Source organism: Jaculus jaculus, chromosome 9 (assembly GCF_020740685.1).
Source record: "Jaculus jaculus isolate mJacJac1 chromosome 9, mJacJac1.mat.Y.cur, whole genome shotgun sequence".
NCBI lineage: Eukaryota > Metazoa > Chordata > Mammalia > Rodentia > Dipodidae > Jaculus > Jaculus jaculus.
Window position 1 is genome coordinate 121,827,078 of NC_059110.1, and position 24,540 is coordinate 121,851,617.

Genomic DNA, 24,540 nt, shown 5'->3' on the forward strand with positions numbered 1-24,540 from the left:
CAGCAGAGGGCAACCTCCTCTTCCCCTGGCACGCTCGCGGTAACCTCTTCCTGTGGCCCATGCTCGGCTGCCTCTGCAGGTGCGGGCCTGGTGAGAGAGCCGGGCTGTGAGGTCCCGGCCCGCGCTGTGGTATGCACAGGCACTTGCTTAGAGCGCTCCCTGTCATTCCCAGAGAACGTGATGATGTCAGCATCAAACTGATAGTTGGGTTCAATCTGGACAAAGTAGGAGAAAATGGAGCGGTCTTTCAGAAACAAACACCAGGTTTCTCTTCAGCACAAGTAGGCCGCGCACTCCAGGCAGTGTGGGCCTGCACAAGCTAAGCACAGCTGTGGCCTCTGGCATCAGTGGCTCCCTTCTCTTAATCCCCAGGGTCACCTACAAATCCCAGACTCTTCAAGGGAGACTTTATAAGAAGACAGACACTCTTTTCTTAAACAGTTCACATTTATTATTGTAACAATAAAAAAATCTTTTAAAGACTATCAGTATTGTATTACCAAGAGTGAGGTAATATGTTTACAAAACATTTACAGAATTTGATATGCAAATAATGGATTTAGGAGGGAAAGAAAATTAAGACACTAGTAATAGAGGGAAAACAAAAGGATGGTTAGTTCTGAAAGAAGGGTGGCGGCAGAGCATTCTGAGAGGAGTGCCTGGGCACTGCAAGGGGAGACTCCATTAGCCACATGGTCATCACACATGCCTCATCCTCACAGGAGGAGTGTCCTTACTCGGGAGAGCCCTGGAGGCCTGTGAGTGTGCAGTCATGTGCTTGGGGATAAGACAGCGCCACTTCTGAATGGCACTAGAGGTCTTCACTCTGGGGTGGGACATGTCTGCAATTCAAATAGTTCTATAAACACCTCTGGGCACATGTGGACTGCTGAGTGACGTGTTTGCTTGGAGGCTGTCAGCAAAATCGCCATCTGAGATAGAGGAAGGGGAAAGGGGGGCAGGGGGAGGGAAAAAGAGAGAGAGAGAGAGAGAGAGCAGGTGCCATCTTCAGGTCTTTTAGTGTGGAGCTGGGAAGCCCTGACTGGAAGCAGCACGGACTGGCTAGTGCCCTGCTAAGCCTTCTGGGCACCAGGCTTCATGCCAGTGGGCTTGCCCTTTGTAGGAAAAGACACAGCCTGGGGCCAGGAAGACCAGCAGTCAGAGACCTTTGGCCTGGCTCAGGATGCTGGGAGTCAGCAGGGCTCATGGGGCCAAGCCAGTGTGCTGTGTGGTCTCCACTCGCAAAGGCGGCCTCCACACAGTTCTCGGCTCACACGGATGCCCACCCAGTGCCTCCGAGCGCAGCCAACACACCAAAGTATCTAGGGCTCCCACGCTAATCAACACAGCCATGGCCACAGGGGTTTGGCACACATCCTTAAAAGCTCCTGCTACCCAGAATGACAGTGACAGAGATCAAATGTATGCGACTTCTGGAAAGGTTTGTAAATAATCTGCTTTTCCGTAAGAAGCTATAAAAATTGAAGGTCTACCCTTACGCAGCTGGCTTTGTAACGGAATCACAAAGGACACATAAAAGGCCAACTAGTCTCACTCTGACTTGCTTCCCTAGAGACGCCTTTGCTAACACTAAGTTCCTTCTGCCCACCTACCCACCTACCCACCTGCATGCCACGACCTCATGCACACAGGGCACCTGTACCCGTCCACAACGTCCACGCACACACCAGGGCGGCTGTGACCTCGTGGGGCTCGCGTGGCTCTGCCAGGGCAGGGCGGAGGACAGAGTGAGCCACGGAGGGAGGCCGAGAAGAGCTGCCTGGGCGGAGCTGCCTGGCTGCAGGCAGGAGGAACACTCAGGGGAGAGCCCCTCCACCCGAGCTCCTGGACACAAAACCCCGCTCCAAAAAATATCAAAAGGTGCAAAGAGGAGGAAAGACAGGGTACTGTTTAATGAAGGTGGTGTTTCTCGGGAGTCAAGAGGAGCCCCGGAGCCCCTCCCGGGCCATGACCCCCATTCACGAGCACAGACTGCATGCTCCTGCGGGCTGCTGAGTCCGCACAGGGAAGATCCCACTGAGTGCACGGCCCACCTCCATGAAGAGGCTGCGGGGACTGCGGCACTCGGGAGCAACTGCAGGCTTTCACTGTGGGAGGAGGTGGAGGCGGGCTCCTCTCTGCAGGATGCTACAGAGGTCACTCACTAGTGGACAAGGTGGACTTTGTTGGAAAATTTTTTTTGCATCAACATTTGAGACGAATTAGTCTCTTACTGTATATAAACTATTTTTCTTTGAAGAGCCCTTATGCTCTGTTTGATTTTGTGCACGCTGTATACAAAATCTATGGCTATTGAGTTAAAGTTAGGATTAGCATTAAAACTACCTGTCAAGATAGCCTGGGGGTCAATTTCTATGTTTACCATCTGGAGAGCTATCTGCTATCTAGAGGGCGAAAGGAGTCTGCATGTCGCTGCGGGCGGGTGGGACACAGCTGGCTGTCCAGGAGGAGGCAGCAGAGGCAGCGGCGTCCCTCTGTCCCTCTGCACACGAGGACAGGCTTCGCAGCACTACCTGGAAATCATGGAGCTGGAGTGCGACTGGCTGGAGGAGGTGGTGGCAGCACTCAGCTGAGAGAACCCGCTGTGGCTGGACTCCAGGCTGGTCATGGAGCCTCTGTAAAAGGCACAGGGAAGGAGCGGGCATGAGGCGCCACCCTGAGTTGCCCACCCTCCCGCCCACTCTGTTGTTCTGCACACCCGTGCTGGACCTCCCCCAGCGCCGGGATGGGTGTTCTGCTGCTGAGGGACAGTTTCCCATGGCCCCCACACAGAGGACATTGTGCATCAAGTGAAGGCCAGGCCACTCCATCCCCCTGACACTCTTGCCATAGCCATGGCAAGAGTCCCAGAGTGAATGGAGCCAGACCCGCTCTGAGTGGCCCCTGCTATCCGCTGACTCCCTCCAGCTGTCTTGGGCACCTGCTGGGGTGAGGGAGGCCCATACCTGAAGTCCTCGGACCCAATCACTTCTGTGTAGTACATGACTTTGCACTTGTGGGATGAGACCTGCAGGGAGGCCAGCACGTCATCCACGCGGGGCAGGTTGGTGGTGGCGCAGGCAGGCATGTTGTGGAACTTCCACTGCAGGATGTAAAAGCCTGGCCACCTGGTCACATGAGAGCCCTGGAACAGCGAGCAGTGGCAGCTGAGGACAGGGCCTGACAAGCTCCAGGACATCTACTCTGAGTACCTAGTATGTGCTGTGACCACCTCCATGCATACCAGCAGGAGACAGCTCAGCCATGTCCTTCTAGCTGTGGAAGGCCAGAGCTTCTGCACGATGCTTGAAGGCCACAGGGATCTACCTCAGGTCTGCTATGCAGAAGGACTTACAGACTCTGCAGACCACTCCCCTTAGGGACATAGGCCATGTGGCAGCAGGTGCCTGGCAGGGTGATCATTCAGGAGGGTCTGTCATTTGGACAGAGCTGTCTGGGCCAGGCAACACCTTTTCTGCCACACTTGCTTCTCTTGCTTTGTCCTGTGAGACTCTTCTCTGAGGACATAAGTCGTAGGAAGCCTGGCTGTGCCTGTAAAGTGTCTTTCCTGTCATATGGTGCTTCTGGGGAAAACTGCAAGCCCAGCATGCCGCTCAGCCCCACACTCCTGTGCAGGTGTGTTTAGCTCTCAGTCTTTCCCTTCAGGAGCCATGTGGGCTGGCTGGGAAAGAGACCCTTTAGTCACGACTCAGTGGCCTGCTGCGCAGTATCAAGAGCACATACCTGCACGCTCTCCCCTTCCCTGCAGATCAGAGGAGACTCCACCATGCTGTAGTCCCGGCCCAGCTGCCACACTTTGTCAATGAGCTGCACGTTGTTCCCTCCTGGAGAGGTGATGCTGTGGGCTCCCAAGGAGTCCTTTTTGGGTGGCTGTGGTGACCTCTTGGAGTGATAGATGTTAAAGACAATATCCCCTTTGCACACGTCAAAATCCCAGGTGATGACCGAGGATGCGTCCACAATCTGAATGAGGATCTGGAAAAGCGACGCTGTTGTCAGCAGCCACATGCACACGGAGCCTGGGCGGGGGCCGTGGCAGCTGTGCAGCTCAGAGCTGAGGGAGGGGGGAGCATCTCTGGTCACTGAGCCCTCCAGCTGCCTTTCTCTCACCCAGGGTTCCTGTGGGTCAAGCCCCAGCTCCTTTCTGTTTGCGCATCCAGTCCCAGGTGGAAGCCCAGGCCGGCACGGGGGAGGGGAGGGCGAGTGCACGGAGAGATTAGCCAGGCTTGGGAGCCAATGCTGTGACAGCAGAGCGACAGCCCCAAACAGGGCCTTCATTCTGTGCCAATGTAAGTCCCCTGAGGGGATAGCCAACTGCGCTTCTCAACATCTGCCGGGCGGGACAGCAGGTGAAGGAGGCGGAGCGGCGCCTGCCCTGCCTTCCCCATTCCACCTCTGACTTCCTGGTTTTCCTTACACAGCAGATCCAGTAGGCACAGCCATCCCACTCATGGCAGCAGGTGGCACTAAGTGGCACAGCCCACTCTCTTCAGCAGTGTGGCTGCCCACGGGCAGGTCTCTCGGAGACCTTCGCCCCTCTGTGACAGGCAGTCCCCTCCTGCGGGCACGTGCGACGCTGAAGCCGGCCCTCCCTCAGGCATAGAGCTCTCTGAGGGCTTTTCTCCCTCCCGAAAGCACAGCGACATTTTCCTGCTCTGGAGTTGACAGGTGCCCGTGACTCACAGGAAACCCTCTGGGCCCTGAGCCTTACAACCAGGACAAGCCTGGCAGCTGGCTAATGGGCAACACACAGGGCTTCTCCTCCCCGAGCCTTCCCGCGCAGCTCCATGACGGCAGGGTGTGCGTCTGCTTGTTCCCAGCACAGCCGGGCTCTCTCCTCTGCGCGCCCCGCACCCGGCAGCCCAGCCCTCTGGAGGACACTGGGCAGGGAGCTGAGCCAGGGCCCCGGCACAAGGCGCGCTGCACAGCACCTCACTGGCAGCTGCAGCTCTCGGCTACCAGCCTGCCCCAGGGCTAAGCAAGGCGAGGGGCTGCGCAACAGAGCACTCGTGTTGCTGCAGGACGGAAGGAGCAGGGGGGCGTCACACAGGAGCTTCTGCACTACCGTGTGACGGGGAGACATGCTCATTTTCCTATTCAGTTAGACTGGCAAAACCCGGCAAAGTACTTAAGAGAAAGAAATGAGCAAACCCAATCAAGAGAAAACAGCAGGTGAAACTCATTCTGTATAACCATCAAACTAGTTCTGGAGTTGAAAACAATGCTTCCCTAAGGCAAGACTAGTTCTTCAGACCTGTGTGTCAGGGTCCCCAGTAAAAGTTAAATCAAGTGGCCTATCTGCTTTCAAGGAACTCTGATCAAACAGCAGTGGGACTTCCGAGAAAGAAAGCTGTCCTGCAGTGCTGACGCACACTTAGGCTAAACGTCAAGAACTGTCAGACACCCGACGACAGAGTCCACAGCGACGGTGCACACCGAGTGCAGGGCATTGATTCAGGTGTCCCCCATAAACTTAGGTGTTCTGAACGCTAGGTTCCCAGCTGATGGAGGTTTGGGAAGTAACGCCTCCTGGAGGCAGTGTATTGTTGGGGGTGGGCTTATGGGTGTTATAGCCAGTGTCCCCATGCCAGTGTTTGGCACACTCTCCTCTTCCTGTTGTCCACCTGATGTTGACCAAGGGGAGAAGTCCACCCTCTGTTCATGCCATCATTTTCCCTGCCATCGTGGAGCTTCCCCTCAAGCCTGTAAGCCAAAATAAACCTCTTTTTCCCAGAAGCTGCTCTTGGTTGGGTGATTTCTACCAGCAACGTGAACCTGACTGCAACAGTAAAGTAAAGGAGTGGGATTGCTGCTAGACACCTGACTGTGTGGCTTTGGCCTTTTAGAGCTGATTTTCAAGAGGAATGTGGAAGGATTCTCTTGGCCTAAGAGATGCCTTGCAGTGCTGTAAGTACAGCTTGATGAACTATTCTGGTCAGAGTTGAAAGACCTGAATGCAGTAAAAACTATGGACTGTGAGGTTTGGCTTATGAGGGTGAGAAAAAGCTTTGCTTGGTCTGGGCTAGCAGTTTGTGTGAGGCTTGCTGTAATACCCATGTCCTGAGTCGTGCAGGGTTGCTTTGCATAGAAATGAACTGGTGTGAGCAGAGGAATATGGCACAGAAAAAAAAAAAAAATCTCTGGGTAAACTGCTGCCTGTTCAGCTACAACTGAGAGATTACAACCTTTGAGATTGGGCCAGCTGACCTGCACCAGGGCAACAGGAAGAATGTACACTCTTTTGAAGGGGCCTGAATGCTCAAGGAGTGTCCTGTTCTTCAAAGTCTGCTTTATTACCCCCTGGATTAACAAATTGGCACCCAACCTTGTATTGTGGAGTGTAAGAAATGCAGGAAAGAGAGGGTCATTGAGTTTGCAACACAGTCTTGTGTTTTGGAAATGGCCATGGGCAGTGTGAAGCAGGTTTGCTGGATGCCTGCCTGGACGCCCAATGGAGCCATGAGGATGAACCGTGGATTGCAGTGGAAACCCAGTGGAGAGAGACCCAGTGGAGATGCCGGGACCATGAGATGGCTGCCAAGGAGAGTTGCCGGCCCCGGTGAAGTTTTCCAGGACTGTGAGTAGCCTAGCTGGAGGGGAGGAATTGGAACTCCAGAGACTTGTTGCTGGTTAGAATTAGTGGACTTGGAGATTTGTCACTGGCTAGAGTTGTTGGGACTTGAAGCTATAGAGTTTGATGTTTGTCAAGGTTGTTTTAAATCTTGTATTGGTCGAGTATTTCTTTGCTATGCCCAATGCCATCTTTTGCAGTGTGAATGCTAATTCTGGACAATTATGGGTTATTTGAGGTTATACTTTGGTATTATGGCTCAGTAAAAAGACCTCAGATTATGGGGATGTATGTATATCATTGAGGTTGATAAAATATGGACTTTTAAAGTTGGATGGAATGCACTGCATTTTACATCACGGATGGTTATCAGTTTATGGAGGCCAGGGGCGGAATGTGGTGGTTTGATTCAGGTGTCCCCCATAAACTTAGGTGTTCTGAATGCTAGGTTCCCAGCTGATGGAGATTTGGGAATTAACGCCTCCTGGAAGGAGTGTATTGTTGGGGGCGGGCTTATGGGTGCTATAGCCAGCTTCCTCTTGCCAGTGTTTGGCACACTCTCCTGTTGCTACTGTCCACCTTAGCACTTAGGAGCTGAGGTATGGGGACTGCTGTGAGCTCAAGGCCAGCCGTGGTTAGAGTGAGATCTTGCCTCAAAACCAAACCAAAGCAAAAGCCTGAAGACAAAGACTAGGAAAAGGAGCACCTCTGGGTAGGCGGGCAGGCGGGAAGGCGGGCAAGTGGGCAGGCCTCTGGAGGAGGAAGTACCTCATGAGGGGCGCCTTTGAACACGCTGGCAGACTGGTAGATGGTTTCGGTCCAAAGCTTCAGGTCTTCATTCTCCAGCTCCTCTGCAGTCCTATACAGAGATTTGGGGACCAGTCCACCCTCTGGCACTTCACACTAGAAATGTAAATACGGCAGTGAGCGCTATGCAAACCAACCAACCTCTGCAACAAAACAGCCTGCAGCTACGTGTTCGCTGGCTTCAGGAGGTGACGAGGAAACAATACGCAGGCAGGGCTGCGGGATATTCTGCACTCCTTAAGAGAAATGCGTTTTAAAGAACCACTTGAGTACACATGTTTTATTCTGAATAAATGAGAACAAGCTGAAGCTGGTTTACCACAAAATCCCATGGATATACATGAGGTAATGGACTTAACTAAGACGGTTTATATGAGAACTTAAAGAATTTATGCTGCACTATAAAGATAAAAACATTACCTTAGGGAAAGAGCTTTATTCCCAAAAGCCACCGAAATACTAACAAGGGCTGGGAAGCAGCTTGGCCAGGACGCACAAGGCTGGCTCCACCCTCAAAGGACCGAGACAGCTGACAGCTCTACATGAGGTCGGACGAGTATTACTCCAGCCGAAAGTTAACAAAGGACTGCTCTGAGTTTGTGTGAAAGAAGCTCAAGTGCATTACCCATAAACTTACCACCTGACATGATAAAATGAACGTGCACACGTCTATAAAGTCCACGTCCTCCTACAGGCTGAGCACTGGGAAGCTCACACGTGGCAAACCACACCGCAGCCTCCACGCTGCACGCAGCACTGCCGGGAGCACGTCCCAGCAAGGGCCCCGGCCGGAAAGCCCGGCGCAGGCCAGGCGTGGCGGTGCGGACTCAGAGAGCCAGCACTGCAGGGGTGAGGCAGGAGGACGGTGATTCCAGGCCAGCCTGTACACAGCAGGACTATGTCTCAAAAGAGAGAAACGGCAGCCTGGCCTGAGCTCAACCCTCGGTGGGGGGAAAGCAACGGTGAATGGTCTCTTCAACGCAGCCTCGGGGGCCATGTGGGCAGGGGGGAGGACAGCAGGGTTGACAGGTGACAACAGAAGGCAAGAGTTGCTTTCGTGCCTCCTTCAACCCCAGCTCAATTCTTGTCATGTCTAACCTTTTGTTTTAGTTTTGTTTTGGTGTGTACATGTGTGAGAGTAGGCACACATCCCAGAGTGTGCCCGTGGTGGTCCTCGCCTTCTACCTCATCTCCAGGCAGGGTCTCCGTGCTCACCAGGCTGGCTGTGAGGGGCTGGGGTCACAGAGGCCCCACAGCTTCTGGCTTTCTCAGCAGTGCTCAGCTAGGCTGCTCAGCAAGTGCTTCACCCACTGAGATGGAAAAGCAGCTGAGGTCTTGGTCGCCTGCACTTGACAAATGGTAGTCTTGTAATCTCCTTGCTTTTTGCAGTGTGCTGCAATTCCACTCAGGTGGAGCTGGGGCTAAAACTCTCCTGCTCTCTCGTTCCTCCAGCCACTCAGAAGGATTTCTGAAAGCCCAATTCATTAGCTGTGCAAGAGAGTCAAGCCCTGTGTCACACATAGAAGGCTCAGCTTAGTGTGGAGTGTGGTCACAGGGCTTTCTGCTAAGAACCCTGCTGGCTTTGATTCCCACTGTGTGCCACAAAGCAAGTCCCACAGACCTCCATGGGTCTCTATTTCCTGGCCCTCATGTTGAGTGACTCGCCACGGCCCCGGGCCTCACGGCTCTAGAGCTTCTCTGCCTCCCTCACGACAGCACGGGGTTTGCACACAGAGGCCTTGGGCTAATGACCCAGCACCTCATTTTCTTAAAACCTCAAACTTACATGAAAAAGAACCAGTTCCTCCTTCTTCCACTTTACAATGTCATCCGGGTTTACTTGTCGAGGGAGAATCATGGTGAATGTTGGTTCAGTGTTTAAGAGCCCCTTCTACTGGGCGTGGTGTGGTCCATGCCTTTAATGCCAGCACTCGGGAGGCAGAGGTAGGAGGATCACCGTGAGTTGGAGGCTACCTTGAGACTACATAGTGAATTCCAGGTCAGCCTGGGCTAGAGTGAGACCCTACCTTGCAAAAAAAAAAAAAAAGACCAAACTCCTTCCTTAAAAGCCCAAGTCAAAAGCTAAAGCCCAAGTCAAAAGATCCGGTCGTCACAAGGTTGTATGAACATTGCCAGCTATGCTCAAGTGAGCTTCCAAGCAGCGTGCCACCAGTATTTACAGCCAGGTGCTTTGCTGACAGCTCCTTGCATGAGCTGACCAGATCAATCCTGATCAAGATGGCATTCACACACAACCACCAATGACAAAACAGAATACTCTGCAGCCACCTGTGCATATCATCACCCGCCTCTCCTGCTGGTGCAAGCAAGGCAGGGTGCAGTACGTACCATGCACTCTCCACTCAGGAAATCTGGAATAATCTCCTTGTCGATATAGTCTAGCAGGCCTCCAGGGCCCTGGTAGTCATTTCCTGCATAGATGAGGAATTTCCTTCGGGTGTTGTCATCAATGAATGGGCTAACCTGGAAGGAAGCCACAAGACTGTGTAACTTCGGCTGCTTGCAAAGACTGAGGCTCTGCTGTGACAGTGATGGGCAGGGCGGGAAGGGCATGTAGGGTGGTGCCCACGCACAGACACAGCATTAGGATCCTAAGAGGAGCTGGGCTTGTTTTCCTCCTTTAAAAACACCAAAAGTTTTGTATCTTTGCATGTTTATTTTGCTTTTCTAAACTGGGTAAGGCTTAAGGTCCTCTGTATAACTGTGAATGAGAGAGTCTGCTCTGCAAATGGCTACACGACCACAGAACCGCATCTAACCCACCAGGGTCCAAAGGACGGGGAAGACCCTGGGGGCACGGAGGATGAGCAGGCGGCCCAGCGTCTCGGGGTAGTTGGCCTCCACCACCTCGATGATCCGCAGCAGAGCTTTGACCCCAGGTCTCCACAAATGACGCATGTTCAGTCCTTCAAGGTCTACAAGGCAGGTCCATGAGCTGCAGATGGTGCAAAGATGTTTCCTTTAACAGATGGCATACTTGGCAAACTGAGACCCAGATTTCATTTTGTCCTTCTGATATAAAATGGTCATTTTAGCCATTCTCCAAAATAGACCAGTTAGGTGTATTTATTACATCATAGTGCTACAAGCCCATATTCACATCTGCTTGTATAAGGTGCCTAAGTCCAATGTGGTAGGTCCAATCCCAGAACTACAAAAGCAAGGCGCTGCTGGCTAACGCTCTGAGAACAGCATCCCCCAAGCTAGAGCTTCAGGAGGGCTGGGCGCTGAGTACAGCAGGCAGAGCCAGCACAGCCTCCACACAGCTGAGGCCATGCTGCGCAGTTGGACCTTTCTCCATGCCAGCCGATCATACCCAACCCCCGAGGCAGAATCTCATGTAGCCAGGGCTAGGTCTGAACTCCTGATCCTCCCAAGCGCTAAATGATATGTACTGCCAAATCAGGCTGCTGCTGCTGCTGTTTGTTTTCTCTGCCCAGTTTTAGAAGGCGCTTCCTCACTAGAAGCACGGGTCAGGAACAAAGACCTGGGCGGGGATCGTTCCAAGAAGCCAACAAGTAAACATCTTGCAGCCTGGGCTCCTGAAGACCCATGGACTGACAGGATGAGACTGACACCTAAGGGGACAGAAATACCACAGTCCAACAACTGCCCCTGTAGCTGGCCTTAGCACCTGCTTTACAACCTTCTGGAACACGTTGGGAAGCAGTGAACAACCAGACTATGGTGTTAACTATTGAATTCACATTGGCAATGTGCTGAAAGGAGCTCTGGCAAGATGTGTATGAAACCTTGCGGAGTTGAGGCACCCAAACAAAAGTTTACTGAAAGGAAGTGGAAAACCACCCACCTACCTGATAGGCCGACCGAAGACTTTGGTATTCTCCTCACATCGTCTTAGGCCTTCTTCATTTATGGAGAGAACCTGCCAATGGGGAGGCACAGGTTTGCTGGGATTAGTGATGGAGGGTAAGCATGGCACATCAAGCTACAGGAGAGGGGTGTGAGCGTGGTGTGTCACAGGAGGCGCAGACACAAGAGCTGTCACCCACCTCAGTGTCCCAACACTCCCACACGCTACACACATCCCCCATCACAGACAAAAAAAGACCCTTTTGCTCTGAGGAGAATAAACAAGCACCAGTGTTTTCAGCAGAGGGAACAGATGTGTCCACGTGAGGCATCAGTTCAGGGAATGACCTCTTAGCGGGGAGCACTGGCCTGGGGGGTCTTGGAAAAGGTGGCAGGAAAAGGAAGGAGGGGTGCACATTCCTGGGTTCCACTTCAGGGGCCAGGACAGGGGCAATCTCCAAAAGCCTGGCAGGACTGCACGGGTGTGGAGAAACAAACCCTTCATACCAAAGCGTGTGTGTGCGCGCACGCTCTCTCTCTGCTGGGGCAAAGGTGCCTAACAGAACATGGCAGTGGGCATTGTGGGCAATGGGAATTGGAGGTGCCTCTCTAAGTTCTAGCTTTTTAATCCAAAGGAGCAGATTTCTCTGGGGTGGAAACACGGCTGCCAGCATGGGGGAGGGGAGGCAAGTGGCCACACAACAGTGCTGGGGCAGGGCAGCACTGAGCGCTCTGACCAGAGGGCTGACACGAGCGACGTGGACTCACACTCGGCCCCTAGGGAGGCGTCCGTGTAGAAACACTTTGATGACTTCTGTGTCCTCATCTGAAACTTTACCTACAATGCATCTTCCGTCCTCAGTGAAAAGCAACAACACACACGTGTCCCAACAGCCAGCTGTGACGGCCCCATCCCAACAGCCACCATGCAGCCAGTGTCCCCAGCCGAGCACTCACGTATCGCAGCAGGGCTTCCTCTCCAAGGGCTCGCACCAAGCCTTTCGTGTCCATCTGCCCCAGCCTGAGCACATAAAGTGGCCGCCCATCTGCAGGAAAGCAAAGGGAAGCTGGGGTGAGCACGTCCACAGTGTGAGGCAGGACACCCACTAAGAACCTCCACAGGGGATGGGGTACAGCTCTGTGGCAGAGCACCTGTGTGTGCAAGATGCACAGAAAGACCCTTTCCAGGTGCACAGCAGCCCAGCAGAACCCCAGAGCACAGTCCGCCTGGCTCAGCCTGCGCAGGCACAGCGGGCGCTGCTCGGCTCAGATGCCCAACAGACTGCTGTAAAGCTAAGTCCTTCCTTAGCCTGCACTTCAAGTTCTGCAGACTCCCCTGGCTAGGAAAGAAGAGCAGTCTCCTGCCCAGGGCAGCAGAGCCACGAGGAGGACACAAAGGTTCCCAGTCCTCTCCCTGCTGCCCAGGCTGGGGTGGGACTGGGCACAAGGAAGGGTCACAAGCTCCCAAATCCTCAGTGAGAAGGGAAAGCACATTCTGGGCCTGCCCAGCTCTACTGCAGTGCGCAGGGTGTGGAAGACAGACAGCAGAGCGGTGTGCTCTAGTCAGCTCACCCACCTTTGTCATGGTGATGCCAGCCTCCTGCGTAGTAGTCCTGAAGGACCTGGGGGGGTGTCCAGGTGTCCAGGATGTAGTCCACTTGGTGCTGCTTCCGCCAGGTCAGGGATTGGCACATGATCTCTCTGGCCTTGTCAATATTAAAATCGCGAGCACGCAGAAACCGGAGAATGTGCTCATCCTTGGGGATCTGGGGAGGGGGAGAGGACAGAGCTTCCTAAGCAGCATTAGGAGCTTCTAGGGATAATCAACAAGTTGCTACAGGAGTGAGCATCTAAAATTCCTGCCTCTCACTGACAGTGTGCTGCACTATTAACACGTTAAAATTAGCTGCTCCCAAGGGATGGGATGCAGCTCAGAGTAAAGTGCTTTCCTGACACACACAGTCCTGAGTTTCATCCCCAATACCACATGCACGCACGCACGCACACGCAAAGTTCCCAGGAAAGCCTCCCAACATTACTGGGATGGTTTCTGAATACAGAATAAGGTCCAGAACATGTTCCCAGCCTCACATGGACCAAGTATTTCCCTCCACAGCCACAAGTTCAAGAATGCGGACAGCAGACCACCAGGAGACATACGGAGTGGAGACCTGTCACGGCAGTGAGGGGCAAGCTGGGTGCCACGGGTCCAGCTCACATACACAGAAAGCACTGAGCCTGCACCGAGGAGGCTAAGAATGAGCCAGGTGTGGGTGTGGGTGTGGGGGGCATGCCCAGAATCCCAGCACTTGGGAGGTGGAAGCAGGAGGATCAACAGTTAAGCCATAGCAAGCCTACATCAAAAAAAGAGGAGGGCTGTAGAGACAGCTTAGCAGTTAAAGCCAAAGGCTGCAGGTTCGATTCCCTAGCACTCGCATGTAAAGCCAGATGCACAAGGTGGCATTGAATCTGTTCGTTCATTTGCAGTGGCTAGAGGCCCTGGCACACCCATGATCTCTCTCTCTCTGCCTCTTTCTCCTCCTCTCTCAAAAAAGAAAGGAAAAAAGAGCCTGGGTTCCAATCCTAGCCCATTACTCAGTAGCAGTAGGATCTTAGGTAGGTTGCCTAACTTCTCTGTGCCTTGGATTCCTCACACTACAGTAAGAGATGATTGAACAACACCCCAGGATCATTAAGACTGCAGGAAGAGCTGAGACTGTCCACTGGCTGGTCAGCACTCAGAGGGGCAGCCATTCCAATGGGGCTGCTTTCCTGAGGATGGCAGGATAAGCATCACACAGCTGTCAAGACAGACGGCAGGGGACCAGCCAGCCACATCAGTGCCTGGTTCTCTTACTAGATGGTCCCATGGATAATCAGACACATGGTGTAGTTTCCACCTCCTGCATAGCACTAACTCCTATGGGTTCTCAGAAGCAGAGCTCCAATGTAACTGGGATGACACTGGTAAGAACAAATTATAAGGCTAGATATGTATGAAAATGTCACAATGAAGCTACTCACTTTGAAAGCTAGCCAATACATGGACTAAAAAAAAAAAAAAAAAAGCTCCAGCAGCCGGGCGTGGTGGCACATGCCTTTAATCCCAGCACTCAGGAGGCGGAGGTAGGAGGATCGCCATGAGTTCAAGGCCACCCTGAGACTCCATAGTGAATTCCAGGTCAGCCTGGGCTAGAGTGAGACCCTACCTCGAAAAAAAAAAAAAAAAAAAAAAAAAGCTCCAGTGCACTCCAGTCTCTGCAAATGTGAACTCCTGCAGCTCCTCCCACAACCAGGGAACACAGTGTTACTCTGCAACTTGGCATATCCTGAGCTATACGACTGCACAGCTGGGAAGGGCATCTCAACCAGACACAGAGGACTTGGTGTTACACTGAGGCTGACTCACTGGTCTACCCTGAGGGACACTGCCAGCAGGACTGGTCAAGAGGAGCGCTCCACAGGGCTGGGTCCCAGGACCCCAGTCAGCATCACTGCCCACTGGGAGATACTTACTTTGCCCTTATGGGTTTCCTGGAGCCACTGGCGGAGTCGGATGAGGCAGCTCTCCTGCAGCGGGGTCAAATCGCCCAGGTATCTCTTGATGTAGTCGGCATCTAGTTTGTCTGGAATTCGAGTGGCATGGCAGTATTTACCACAGAGATCACTCGACCACGAGGCCCTCAAAGCCCTCCAGCCAGCGAGGGTGGTGTGGCTGGGGGAGGGGGAGGGGGGAGTCAGCAGTCGCCCAGGACAACTCGAGCCTCAGTCGTTAGATCAGATCACCAAAAACCCCAGGTAACCAGTTGTCAAGATCAGATAGCTGACAAGCAGACAGCGGTCTTTTAGATCGGATCACTGATGACCACGGGCAGGCGCTGCCTCCATCACCCTTTCCTGTAGCATCAGCACTGCTCAGGACAGACTGACGGCTGTGAGACTCTGATGACACTCAGGCACTCTGCCTTCGTATGTGCTCAGCACACGGACAGCTTCACAGGAGCTAAAGCACAGAGGCGCCCGCGTGGCACAGCCCAGCCCCGACCTACTAACTATGTGGCCTGTGCTAAGCCGCTCAATTTCTCTGCGCCTCGGTGACTCAAATCTGAACTGAGAATTAATTGTTAGCCATCATGATGTGACTAGCCATTTAGTGCTCAGGCCAGGAGCTGGCACGTTGTAAGTAAAGTTTATAACGACAGAAGACTGTGGAAGGGAGCCTTGCCTTACAGTCACTAAAGGTACCACCGGCTAAAACACATGAAAACATCTGACTTCAATGAAAGAGTTAATAAGAGACTGGGGAGATGGTCTAGCAGTGAAAGGCACGGGCTGGCAAAGCCTGCTGGCCCAGGTTCAATTCCCCCAGCCATCCAAGTAAAGCCAGTTCATTTGCAGCACCAAGAAACTGGCATACACATACATGTGCCGATAAATAATTTTTAAATGTTTAAAACAAAAAGAGTTAATTAGAAATCATTAAGCCTTCCTATAAAAAAATCTCTCAGGAAAAAATGAATGTGTTTTACAAGCTAGAGGGTTAAGTAAGGCCAGACATGAGATGGACTTCCTATGTAAGAACTACTGTCCTGAGGAAACCCAGGTGGGCAAAACGCAGAGGGTAAAGACCCCACAGATTCCCAGGTCTTTCTAGAAGAATGAGAAGCATTACAAACCCACCGTCTGGAGTCCCCACCGTGGGTTCAGATGCTGCACCAGGACTACTGAGGGCCTCGCCGCTCAGCCCCTCCTTGAGAGCAGCAGCATCAGGAACGGCGACAGCTGTGCACACTGCCTGGTTCTTGCTGCATGAAGAGGCTTCTGCAGAGGGCCCCAGGGAAGGCGGGGTCCAGCGAGGCACAAAGGTGATGCCTTCCTCCTCCAGCTGACGCAGGTAGTACTCAATGATTTCTTTCCCCTTTAAGACGAAGCCAATTGTAAGGCTAGTGTGTGGTCAACACTCTCATCGCCCATCCCTCACCGGTTTATAAAGCACTATCAGAAACTGAGGGTGGGGGGCTGGAAAGAGTCTCAGCAGTTAAGACATTTGCAAAACCTAAGGACCCAGGCTTGATTCTCCAGGACCCATATAAAGCCAGATGCACGAGGTGGTGCATGAATCTGGAGTCTGTTTGCAGTGGCTAGAGGCCCTGGTGCACTCATTTTCTCACTCCCTATCTACTTCTTTCTCTCACACTCTCTCAAATAAAGAAATAATTTTTAAAAGCTGGGCTGAGAAATGGCTCAGCAATTAAGGTGCTTGCATGCAAAGCCTAATGACCAGGGTTCACTTCTCCAGTACCCATGTAAAGCCAGATGCACAAAGTGGCACATGCATCTGGAGTTTGTTTGCAGCAGCTGGAGGCCCTGGCACCCATTCTGTTTGTCTGTCTTCCATCTCTGCTTGCAAATAAATACATAAAAATATTTTAATAGCCGGGCGTGGTGGTGCATGCCTTTAATTCCAGCACTTGGGAGGCAGAGGTAGGAGGATCACTGTGAGTTCAAGGTCACCCTGAGACTCCATTGTGAATTCCAGGTCTGCCTGGGCTAGAGTGAGACCCTACCTTGAAAAATGAAAATAAATAAATATATATTAAATAAAAATAAAAAAATCTTAAATCTTTAACTGGAGAAATGGCTTAGCAGTTAGGGTACTTGCCTGCAAAGCCTAAGGACCTAAGGTTTGATTCTCTCATACCCATGTAAGCCAGATGCACAATGTGGTGCATGCATCTGGAGTTCATTTGTAGTGGCTAGAGGCCCTGGTGCGCCTATTCTCTTTCCCTCTCTTGTAAGTAAATAAATAAATATATAAATAAACAAAATAAAGATAAAAGCCGAGGGCTGTGGCTGCTGCTCAGTGGTAGCGTGCTGGTCGACACGTACAGAGCCCGGGTTTCACCCCAGCACTGCTCAGTGAGCAGGTAAGCAAACGAGTGTGCGAGCGTGGCTGCCCATGGTGGCGCACTCCTGCCGTCCCAACACTTGGGAGGCCAAGGCAGGTGGGCTGAGTTTTGGGGGCTGCATGGGGAAATCCCGTCTCAACAAGCAGGAAGCAAAGCCACTAGTTCAGAACAGACCGTCATCTCGGAGAGCCCTTTATGGTGCCCCAGGACAAAGCCTCACTTTCTTAACGTTGCTGGTGTACTGCTTCATGGCGATTTTTTCCACTGTGCTTTCAAAACCAAAGAAGGACTTGATATCTAAACTTGCAGACTGTTCAAAACAGGTCCAGTCTTCATTCTCAGGGTGAACCTGCAGGCAGAGAGAGTTGTTCATTCTTGCTGCCATACTCCCAGCAGACATCCCTTGCTGTTCCTCAACTAGCTAAACAGAAAACAGAAGAAATGGTTCTTTACTAATCATATTACCTTGATGAAAAGAGTGGGTAAAAGAAATTGAAGGGGTTCAAAACCATGGAAAGATCAAATCGTAGTTTCAGGACATTCTGAAAGTGACTGGCAGCAGAGCCTGGTTCACAACATGCAGCCCATCTGTCCCTCAGCACACCCGAGGCGCGCTTTAGTCTCAACAGACCCAGCACTGCGCCGTGTCGCTGTCAGCACTGGAGAGACAGACCACTGGCTGTGAGCACGAGAAGAAAACCGCACAGCTACTGGGAGGTAAGCAAAGTGCTGTGAGGAAAAGGCTGGAGTAGGATTAAAGGAATTGGGGACAGGATGTGGCTGGCTGCAGAGCAAAACAAGAGGATCTTAAAGGCAAGTACAGGGAGCAGTCCTTAGGGAGTCATGCTTCATGTTCAAGCACTAGCAAGGGAGTTAGCAGACTTGCGTATGACAATGGAGGACAGGAATGATGTGGTCAGTAAAGATAGGACCCATGGACACAGTGAGGACTCCAGGCTTTTCCTGAAGGGAATTGGGGGGCTATAGGGTTTTGTATCAAGAAGTGATGAGATCGGACACACTTTATTTCTTCTTATTATTTTTTTCAAGGTAGGTTCTCATTCTAGCTCAGGCTAACCTGGAATTCACTGTGTAGTCTCAGGGTGGCCTCAAACTCATCTACCTCTGCCTCCCAAATGCTGGGATTAAAGGCTTAAATACACTTTAAATGGGTTCAGTGTTGAAGACTGTAGGAGGATAACGGCAGAAGCAGAGACCTAACAAGGAAATGATTCTAATGATCCAGTAAGAGAAGTTCTTGAAACCAAGGCAAGCCATGAAGATGGAAAGACAAACAAATGCTCTGAGCTCTGATCCTCTGATCGTTGCTGTTGTCTTTGAGGCAGAGTCTCACTCCAGCCTGGCCTGACCTGGAACTCACTCCATAGACCAGGCTAGCTTCAAACTCATGGTCATCCTCCTGCCTCGATCTCCCAAGTTCTTAGACTAATGCCATGCACCAATATGCCCAACTTTTAGCTCTAATCTTAAAGCCATATAGTAAGTTTGTCTTTCAAAATCCATTTCTGAAGCATTAGAGGTGGACAAGAAAAGAAGCCATGTTTAAAACAAAAAATCAAGCCACGTGTGCTAACAAGTGCTACGCTTGGGAGGCAGAGGCAGGAAGATCATTGCAAGTGTGAGCGAGGCCAGCCTCATCTACATTATGAGACCCTGTCTTAACAACAATGGACAGCATCGGTTGGCAGCCGCTGAGTGCCACAATAAGCAACCTACTTTGCAGCAGGGCACACTGCTCCCTGCCATTCCCCTCACTTGAACTGGGTGTCATCAGCCAGCAAAGCACCATCCTTCAAGACAGATGCACAGCTTGAGGCCTCGTGGGAGCCCGCAGTACTCACTGAGTAGCAGCAGTGCTCGTTAATGATGACCCGGTTAGAAAACGTCTCGTTGTGGGCTTCAATGTGCAAAGTGCGTTCCCGAGAATTCAAGGAGTTTTTCTGGACAAAATAGACGTAATCCACTCCTGCGATCTTTAGAAAAGAGAAGAGGAGAAGGAGGGTTTGTTAACTACATCCAGGCTGTGAGCATCGATTCTCTTTGTCCTCTGAAGGACTGCCTTCCATGATGGCCTTGTCCTCTTACCTTCTTCAAGAGCCTGGGAGCATCGATGTCCAGTTTGCAGCGCCGCTCAATGACGTGAATGGCCCCATCTTCACTCTTGAATTCACTCACAGTGTCACTGTCAACGAACATTGGAATCAAAGGACAGGTTGGGAACCTCCTTTCATAGGCCTATGGATAAAAAATAAAAACAAAGAGAAGATGACAACCTCTCACTGCTCTTCTGCTTTGAACAAGAGCAACTCTTCAGACACGTCTACAGCTGTCCCACAGTGTAGCTTTCAGGCGGCAGGAAACGGCACGTGTCAGGGACTGAAGAAAACTTGGTTGACAGGCGCTCTGTCCACATGGATATTAAATTTAATGTAATTCCAAAACCTCAACAAGGCTTTCTGAAGCTACAGGCAAGATCATTTTAAATGTACAGGAGGGGGCTTAGGAAACAGCTCAGTGATGCTCGCCTGCACACTCATGAAGCCCTGAGTAGTAATCCCAGAGTCCATGTTAAATGTTGGGTGGAGACACATGCCTATAATCCCAGTACTCAGACAGCAGAGGCAGGAGGATTTTGAGTACAAGGCCAGATTGGGCTATAAAGCAAGACTCCAATCTCAAATAAACTAGATAAAAGACATTCTCCAAAGAACACATGCAGACAGAGCACCCCCCCACACACAGATGCTCACAGACATCCTCCAAAGAGCACATGGAGATGGTGCTCACATGAAGATGCTCATAGGAAAATCAGCCACTGAGGAAATGGAAATGAGCCCATAGGGAGACATCACTGTGCACGCATCCCAATGCTACATGAAAACACAGTTCAACACACCCAGCATCTGCAGGGATGCACAGAAAGGCAGGGGATGGAAAGTGGCCACACAACCCAAAGACTTGAATACAGTTTGAATCAGATGCTCCCATAATCTCAAATGTCTTAAATGTTTGGTCCCAAACTGGTAGCAATTTGGGAGGGAGAGTTTTGCTAGAAAGGTGTGTTACTGGGGACAGATCTTGAGACTTAATAGCCTCCAAGTGCCCAGTGCTCGCTCAGCTCTCCCCCCCCCTTTTTTTTAAGTAGGGTCTCACAGCAGTCAAGGCTGGCCTTGAACTCATGCTGATCCTCCTCCCTCTGCTCCTGAGTGCTGATTTTAAAGCCAGGTGCCACCACAACCAGCCCAGCTCTCTCTTGCTGCTGTGGCGGTGATGTCAGCCTCTGTGCTCGACCATCATGACACTTTCAGCCAAAATAAACCTCGTCCTTCCTCAGCTGCCTTGGTCAAATGTTAGCCCAGGATTGTAACTGCAACGCAGCCGCTCACAGCAGCAGTCCTCATGAGCTTGAGAGCCGGAAGCTTCCAGATGTCCTTCCACAAGCGACAGTCACACCAGAGAAAAGCACTCAGCCCCGCAGACGAGAACCACTGTGTGCAGTGGCTGAAGTGACTCAGAGAACAGTGCACGCCTGTGTGCCACTCTTCAAAGACCACGCCAGGGACACCAAGAACAAGCTGGGGCTGGCAGGACGTGGGCAAGGGGCAGGCAGGCATGGTCGTAAGAGGGCAACAGGAGAACTACTTGGAACCATGTCAAATCCTGACCCTGGTAATGGGCTGTAGCTCTATGTGACGTTACTCGTGGGGACACGTGGGGTCCTTCCGTAGCACTCTTGATGAGTAATGGATTTTAGTATGCTGTCAATCTACGACTATAAAACTTAAATAAAAATACTTGCTAAGAAATTTATGAGACCTTCTACAGATACACTTAGACTCGGCTTCCTCTGCAGCCACAAGGGTGAGTGACCACAGGACCTGCCGAGGCATGCCACGCCTAACAGAGAGCCAGCTGGGTGGTGTAGCACTTGCCTCCGCTGTTGCCCTTCCCTAAAGAAGCACTGCAAGGTTGGGCTATAAATGGACCGGGGGGGTTTTAATGTAACATCCCATCTTAAATTAATCACAGGCTTAAGAAAGGTGCTGTAGCTGTTAGAGAGGGTCACTTCCCTAGCAGGAAGCCACTCACCCGGTGGGCCTACCCATCCTTAGTCAACCTCACCTGGGGGAGCAGCAGTGAGGAATTCAGGACACCGCTCCCCCCAGCCATCCTGGGCTCTGTGGGATGCACCTCACTCTCTCCACACGGTGTGGGCCACATTCACGTGAACCGTGTACACTGCCCCTTCTCTGCTCATACAGCACAGCGCTAGGAGCTATAGCGGGCAGGAGGAGGAAGCCGGCAAGACAGGCAGGCGCTGTGTCTAGGAATACGCAGGAGCTAAAGAGAATGCACTCTGCTTGGGGGGCCCCCGGCCCAGGGACAGGTCTTGGGTTTTCAAGAAGCTCTTCACATTCAGCAACGAGGGGCAAGATGTCTAAGAAAAAGAACCCAGGTGGGTGCTGCAAGGAAGAGTAAGGCTGTGCCCCAAATGACAGGGAGATGGAAGGAGGAGGCTAGACATGGTGATGGTGACACAGAAAGGCTCTCCTGGGGACACCAGGAGGAGAAACCAGAGTGACCAGCCCATGTGAGTCACGTGAGGACGGCAGGAAGGGGAGCCTCAGTGTGGACTGGTGGTGCTTCATCTCTGACGTAGCAAGCTGAAAATGCCCTCTTCACGACCACAGCCGCCCCTCCTCCCACCCCATGCCTTCCAGAACCCCACACTCACCAGGAGCTGCCCCTCTGCACCTCCCCTTAAAGCACTGGGGAAGTTTACTCACTTGTTTAGCCCACTTGGCAAACAAGCTCAGTTCTGAACAAACCCATTACTCAAGGAGAGGTGACACTGCTGTCATCTGCTCCGCGGTGATGCTGGAAGCCCTGGCTTACTACATTCAAAGATGGGGTGCAGAGCTGATTTTGTACAATCCAGCACTAGGACACACCACAAAACCAAGACTACAAAGGCTCCAAATAATAGTTCTTGATGGTACATAAAGAGATGGTAGGCGCAGATGAAGAAACGACAAAGCAAGCGTTCCTCAGGCACAAGCCCGCCTCACCCACATCCTGGGAGCAGAGCAGCCAGCATGAGAGGCCTCAGTCAGCCTTGGAGCAAGCCTGCGACCGCTCCACACCACAGCCCTTCCATTCCAACAGTCATCCATCTGCGCAGACTCTCATGGTACCCTGAGATGCCTATCCAGGTGCCACCACCACTCCCAGGCTAGGGAGCTCAAAGCCAAGGAACAGTGTGCCCCCCCCACACCTGCAAAGCCCTGGGAGTGCCCAGCACTGGGACGCCCTCCCCTCCTGCCTCAGTCACAGGTGTGTTAGCAAGCACGACACAAGGAACAAATCCCATTCCTCCTTTTGCTGCCAGGAAAATAACTTCAGCCTGGCCTCAAAACAAGGTCTTTAGCCGGGCATAGTGGCGCACACCTTAAGCACTCAGGAGGCAGAGGTAGGAGGATCACCATGAGTTTGAGGCCATCCTGAGAATACATAGTGAATTCCAGGTCAGCCTGGGCTACAGTGAAACCCTACCTCAAGAAACCAAAACCAAAATTCAAACAAACAAACAAACAAACAAAAACAAGGTTTTGTTCATAAGCCTCTTCAAAAATGCAGAAAGGAAGTTTCCCAGGTTAGCCAGTGAGTCAGCCTTTGTCTCTGCACTCCCTCATGCGCACACTGAGCCTGTCACTGCCAGCAAGACAAGTCTAGCCTCAAGATGACGATAAAGGGGACTGCAGAGGTGATACACACACGGCTCTGTAACTCCTGACAGACACCAGCCTCTGTGCCCACACAGCTTCCCCCACGTGCATAAGCAGCTCCTGAAAGCTGTTCTGCCTTGACTGACAATGACAACACATATTCTGGTCTTGCCCGCAGGAAGAACGTAGAAGCAATGATATTCAGGAGCAGTGAGCAAGTCTGGCATGAGACCTGGTTTTAAATGTCATTTCCGGCTGGAGGGAATTGTTACATCTTTGAGAATGTGGGTTGTACCTATGGGGCAAGGCCTTTCTGGAACATTTCTTACCAGAGCACTGGGAAAACTGATGGCACATGTCTGTCTAAGGATGTCAGGGCCAGCTTGAGGGGGGTCCACCCACCCATGCTGGGATCACCAGAGGGCATTATAAAACTTACAGCAGATGGGCATGAATCGTCAGGGAGGACAATTCACAGAAAATAACATCACCTCACAAACACACGGGATGCCACAATGAGAAAATGACCAGTAGTCACCATGAATGCACAGTCGCCAATGCAGATAAGGGTCACCAATGGACACTAGTCAAAGGAGGTAAAACGACACAGTCCCCAGTCGCTTACAGTCATCCTGCAGAACACTAGTTATAAAGACACATGGTGGGCTGGAGAGATGGCTTAGCGGTTAAGCGCTTGCCTGTGAAGCCTAAGGACCCCGGTTCGAGGCTCGGTTCCCCAGGTCCCACGTTAGCCAGATGCACAAGGGGGCGCACGCGTCTGGAGTTCATTTGCAGTGGCTGGAGGCCCTGGCGTGCTCATTCTCTCTCTCTCCCTCTATCTGTCTTTCTCTCTATGTCTGTCGCTCTCAAATAAATAATAAAAAATGAACAAAAAAAATAAATAAATAAAGACGCATGGTGCCATTCAGTGGGCAGCTTTAGCAGGCACGGCCCTAGCCAAATGACAGAACTTAGGTTCAACAAGAGCCTCAGAGTCTCACAGGGGCCTGTGGAGGTGTGAGGATTCAGGCAGGACTTGGTGGTTCTAAGAACAAAACTGGGTAACCTGAGTCTAATCAAGAGGAATTGTCAGAGAAATCCCAGTTACAGCACATTCTACGAAACACCCAGCAGGACTGTTAAAAAAAAAAAAAAAAAAAAGCTAGTGTCTTGAAGGAGGAGCCAAAAGCAAGGAGGAGACCAAAAGGACCTGTCTAAAGGACAGGGTGGCCTGAGGCAGTAAGGCCGGCCCTCAGGCTAGAGCAACAACCAGCGGCACAGAGCACCTGGGGAGCAACTGAGGCAGCAGGAAATGGTCACTTATGAAATGAAGTCACACTCTATCAAGAGTTAAATTCTCAGGAATGTGCAAGAACAGCTATTCCCAGCCAGCCATACTTTAGTGCTTAGTGGACAGTGGCATGATATAAAAAGGCTGGGCAACTTAGTGGCCCTGATGCAAGCAGAGAGTAAAGGGGGCTGGGAGTGGGGCTGTGGGAGCGCTGACGCGCTGCGCACGAAGGCCCGGCGCTGCAGAACCACAGGTGGTGGCGCAGAGCTAGAATCCAGCACTGGAGAGCAGGCAGGAGAACCAGTAGTGCAAGCAAGCCGGGGCTGCATGAGACTCTGACAGGGAAAAAAAAGTTATGAC

General features: G+C 51.9%; 1 protein-coding gene across 1 annotated transcript in view; it reads right to left on the reverse strand.

The window, feature by feature from the left end:
- Positions 1–428: 428 nt before the first annotated feature.
- Positions 429–24,540, reverse strand: part of Sec14l1 (SEC14 like lipid binding 1) — a 47,568-nt gene continuing 23,456 nt past the window's right edge. Inside the window, exons 3-17 of the mRNA XM_004655226.2 lie at positions 19,249–19,398; positions 19,005–19,136; positions 17,363–17,491; positions 15,914–16,151; positions 14,750–14,859; positions 12,810–12,999; positions 12,191–12,279; positions 11,236–11,306; positions 10,184–10,355; positions 9,749–9,883; positions 7,361–7,495; positions 3,745–3,996; positions 2,967–3,145; positions 2,535–2,636; positions 429–932 (exon numbers count right to left, since the gene is read on the reverse strand). Coding sequence (XP_004655283.2) covers positions 917–932; positions 2,535–2,636; positions 2,967–3,145; positions 3,745–3,996; positions 7,361–7,495; positions 9,749–9,883; positions 10,184–10,355; positions 11,236–11,306; positions 12,191–12,279; positions 12,810–12,999; positions 14,750–14,859; positions 15,914–16,151; positions 17,363–17,491; positions 19,005–19,136; positions 19,249–19,398 — 2,100 coding nt within the window. The 3' untranslated portion in view covers positions 429–916. The remainder of the gene's footprint in view (positions 933–2,534; positions 2,637–2,966; positions 3,146–3,744; positions 3,997–7,360; positions 7,496–9,748; positions 9,884–10,183; positions 10,356–11,235; positions 11,307–12,190; positions 12,280–12,809; positions 13,000–14,749; positions 14,860–15,913; positions 16,152–17,362; positions 17,492–19,004; positions 19,137–19,248; positions 19,399–24,540) is intronic.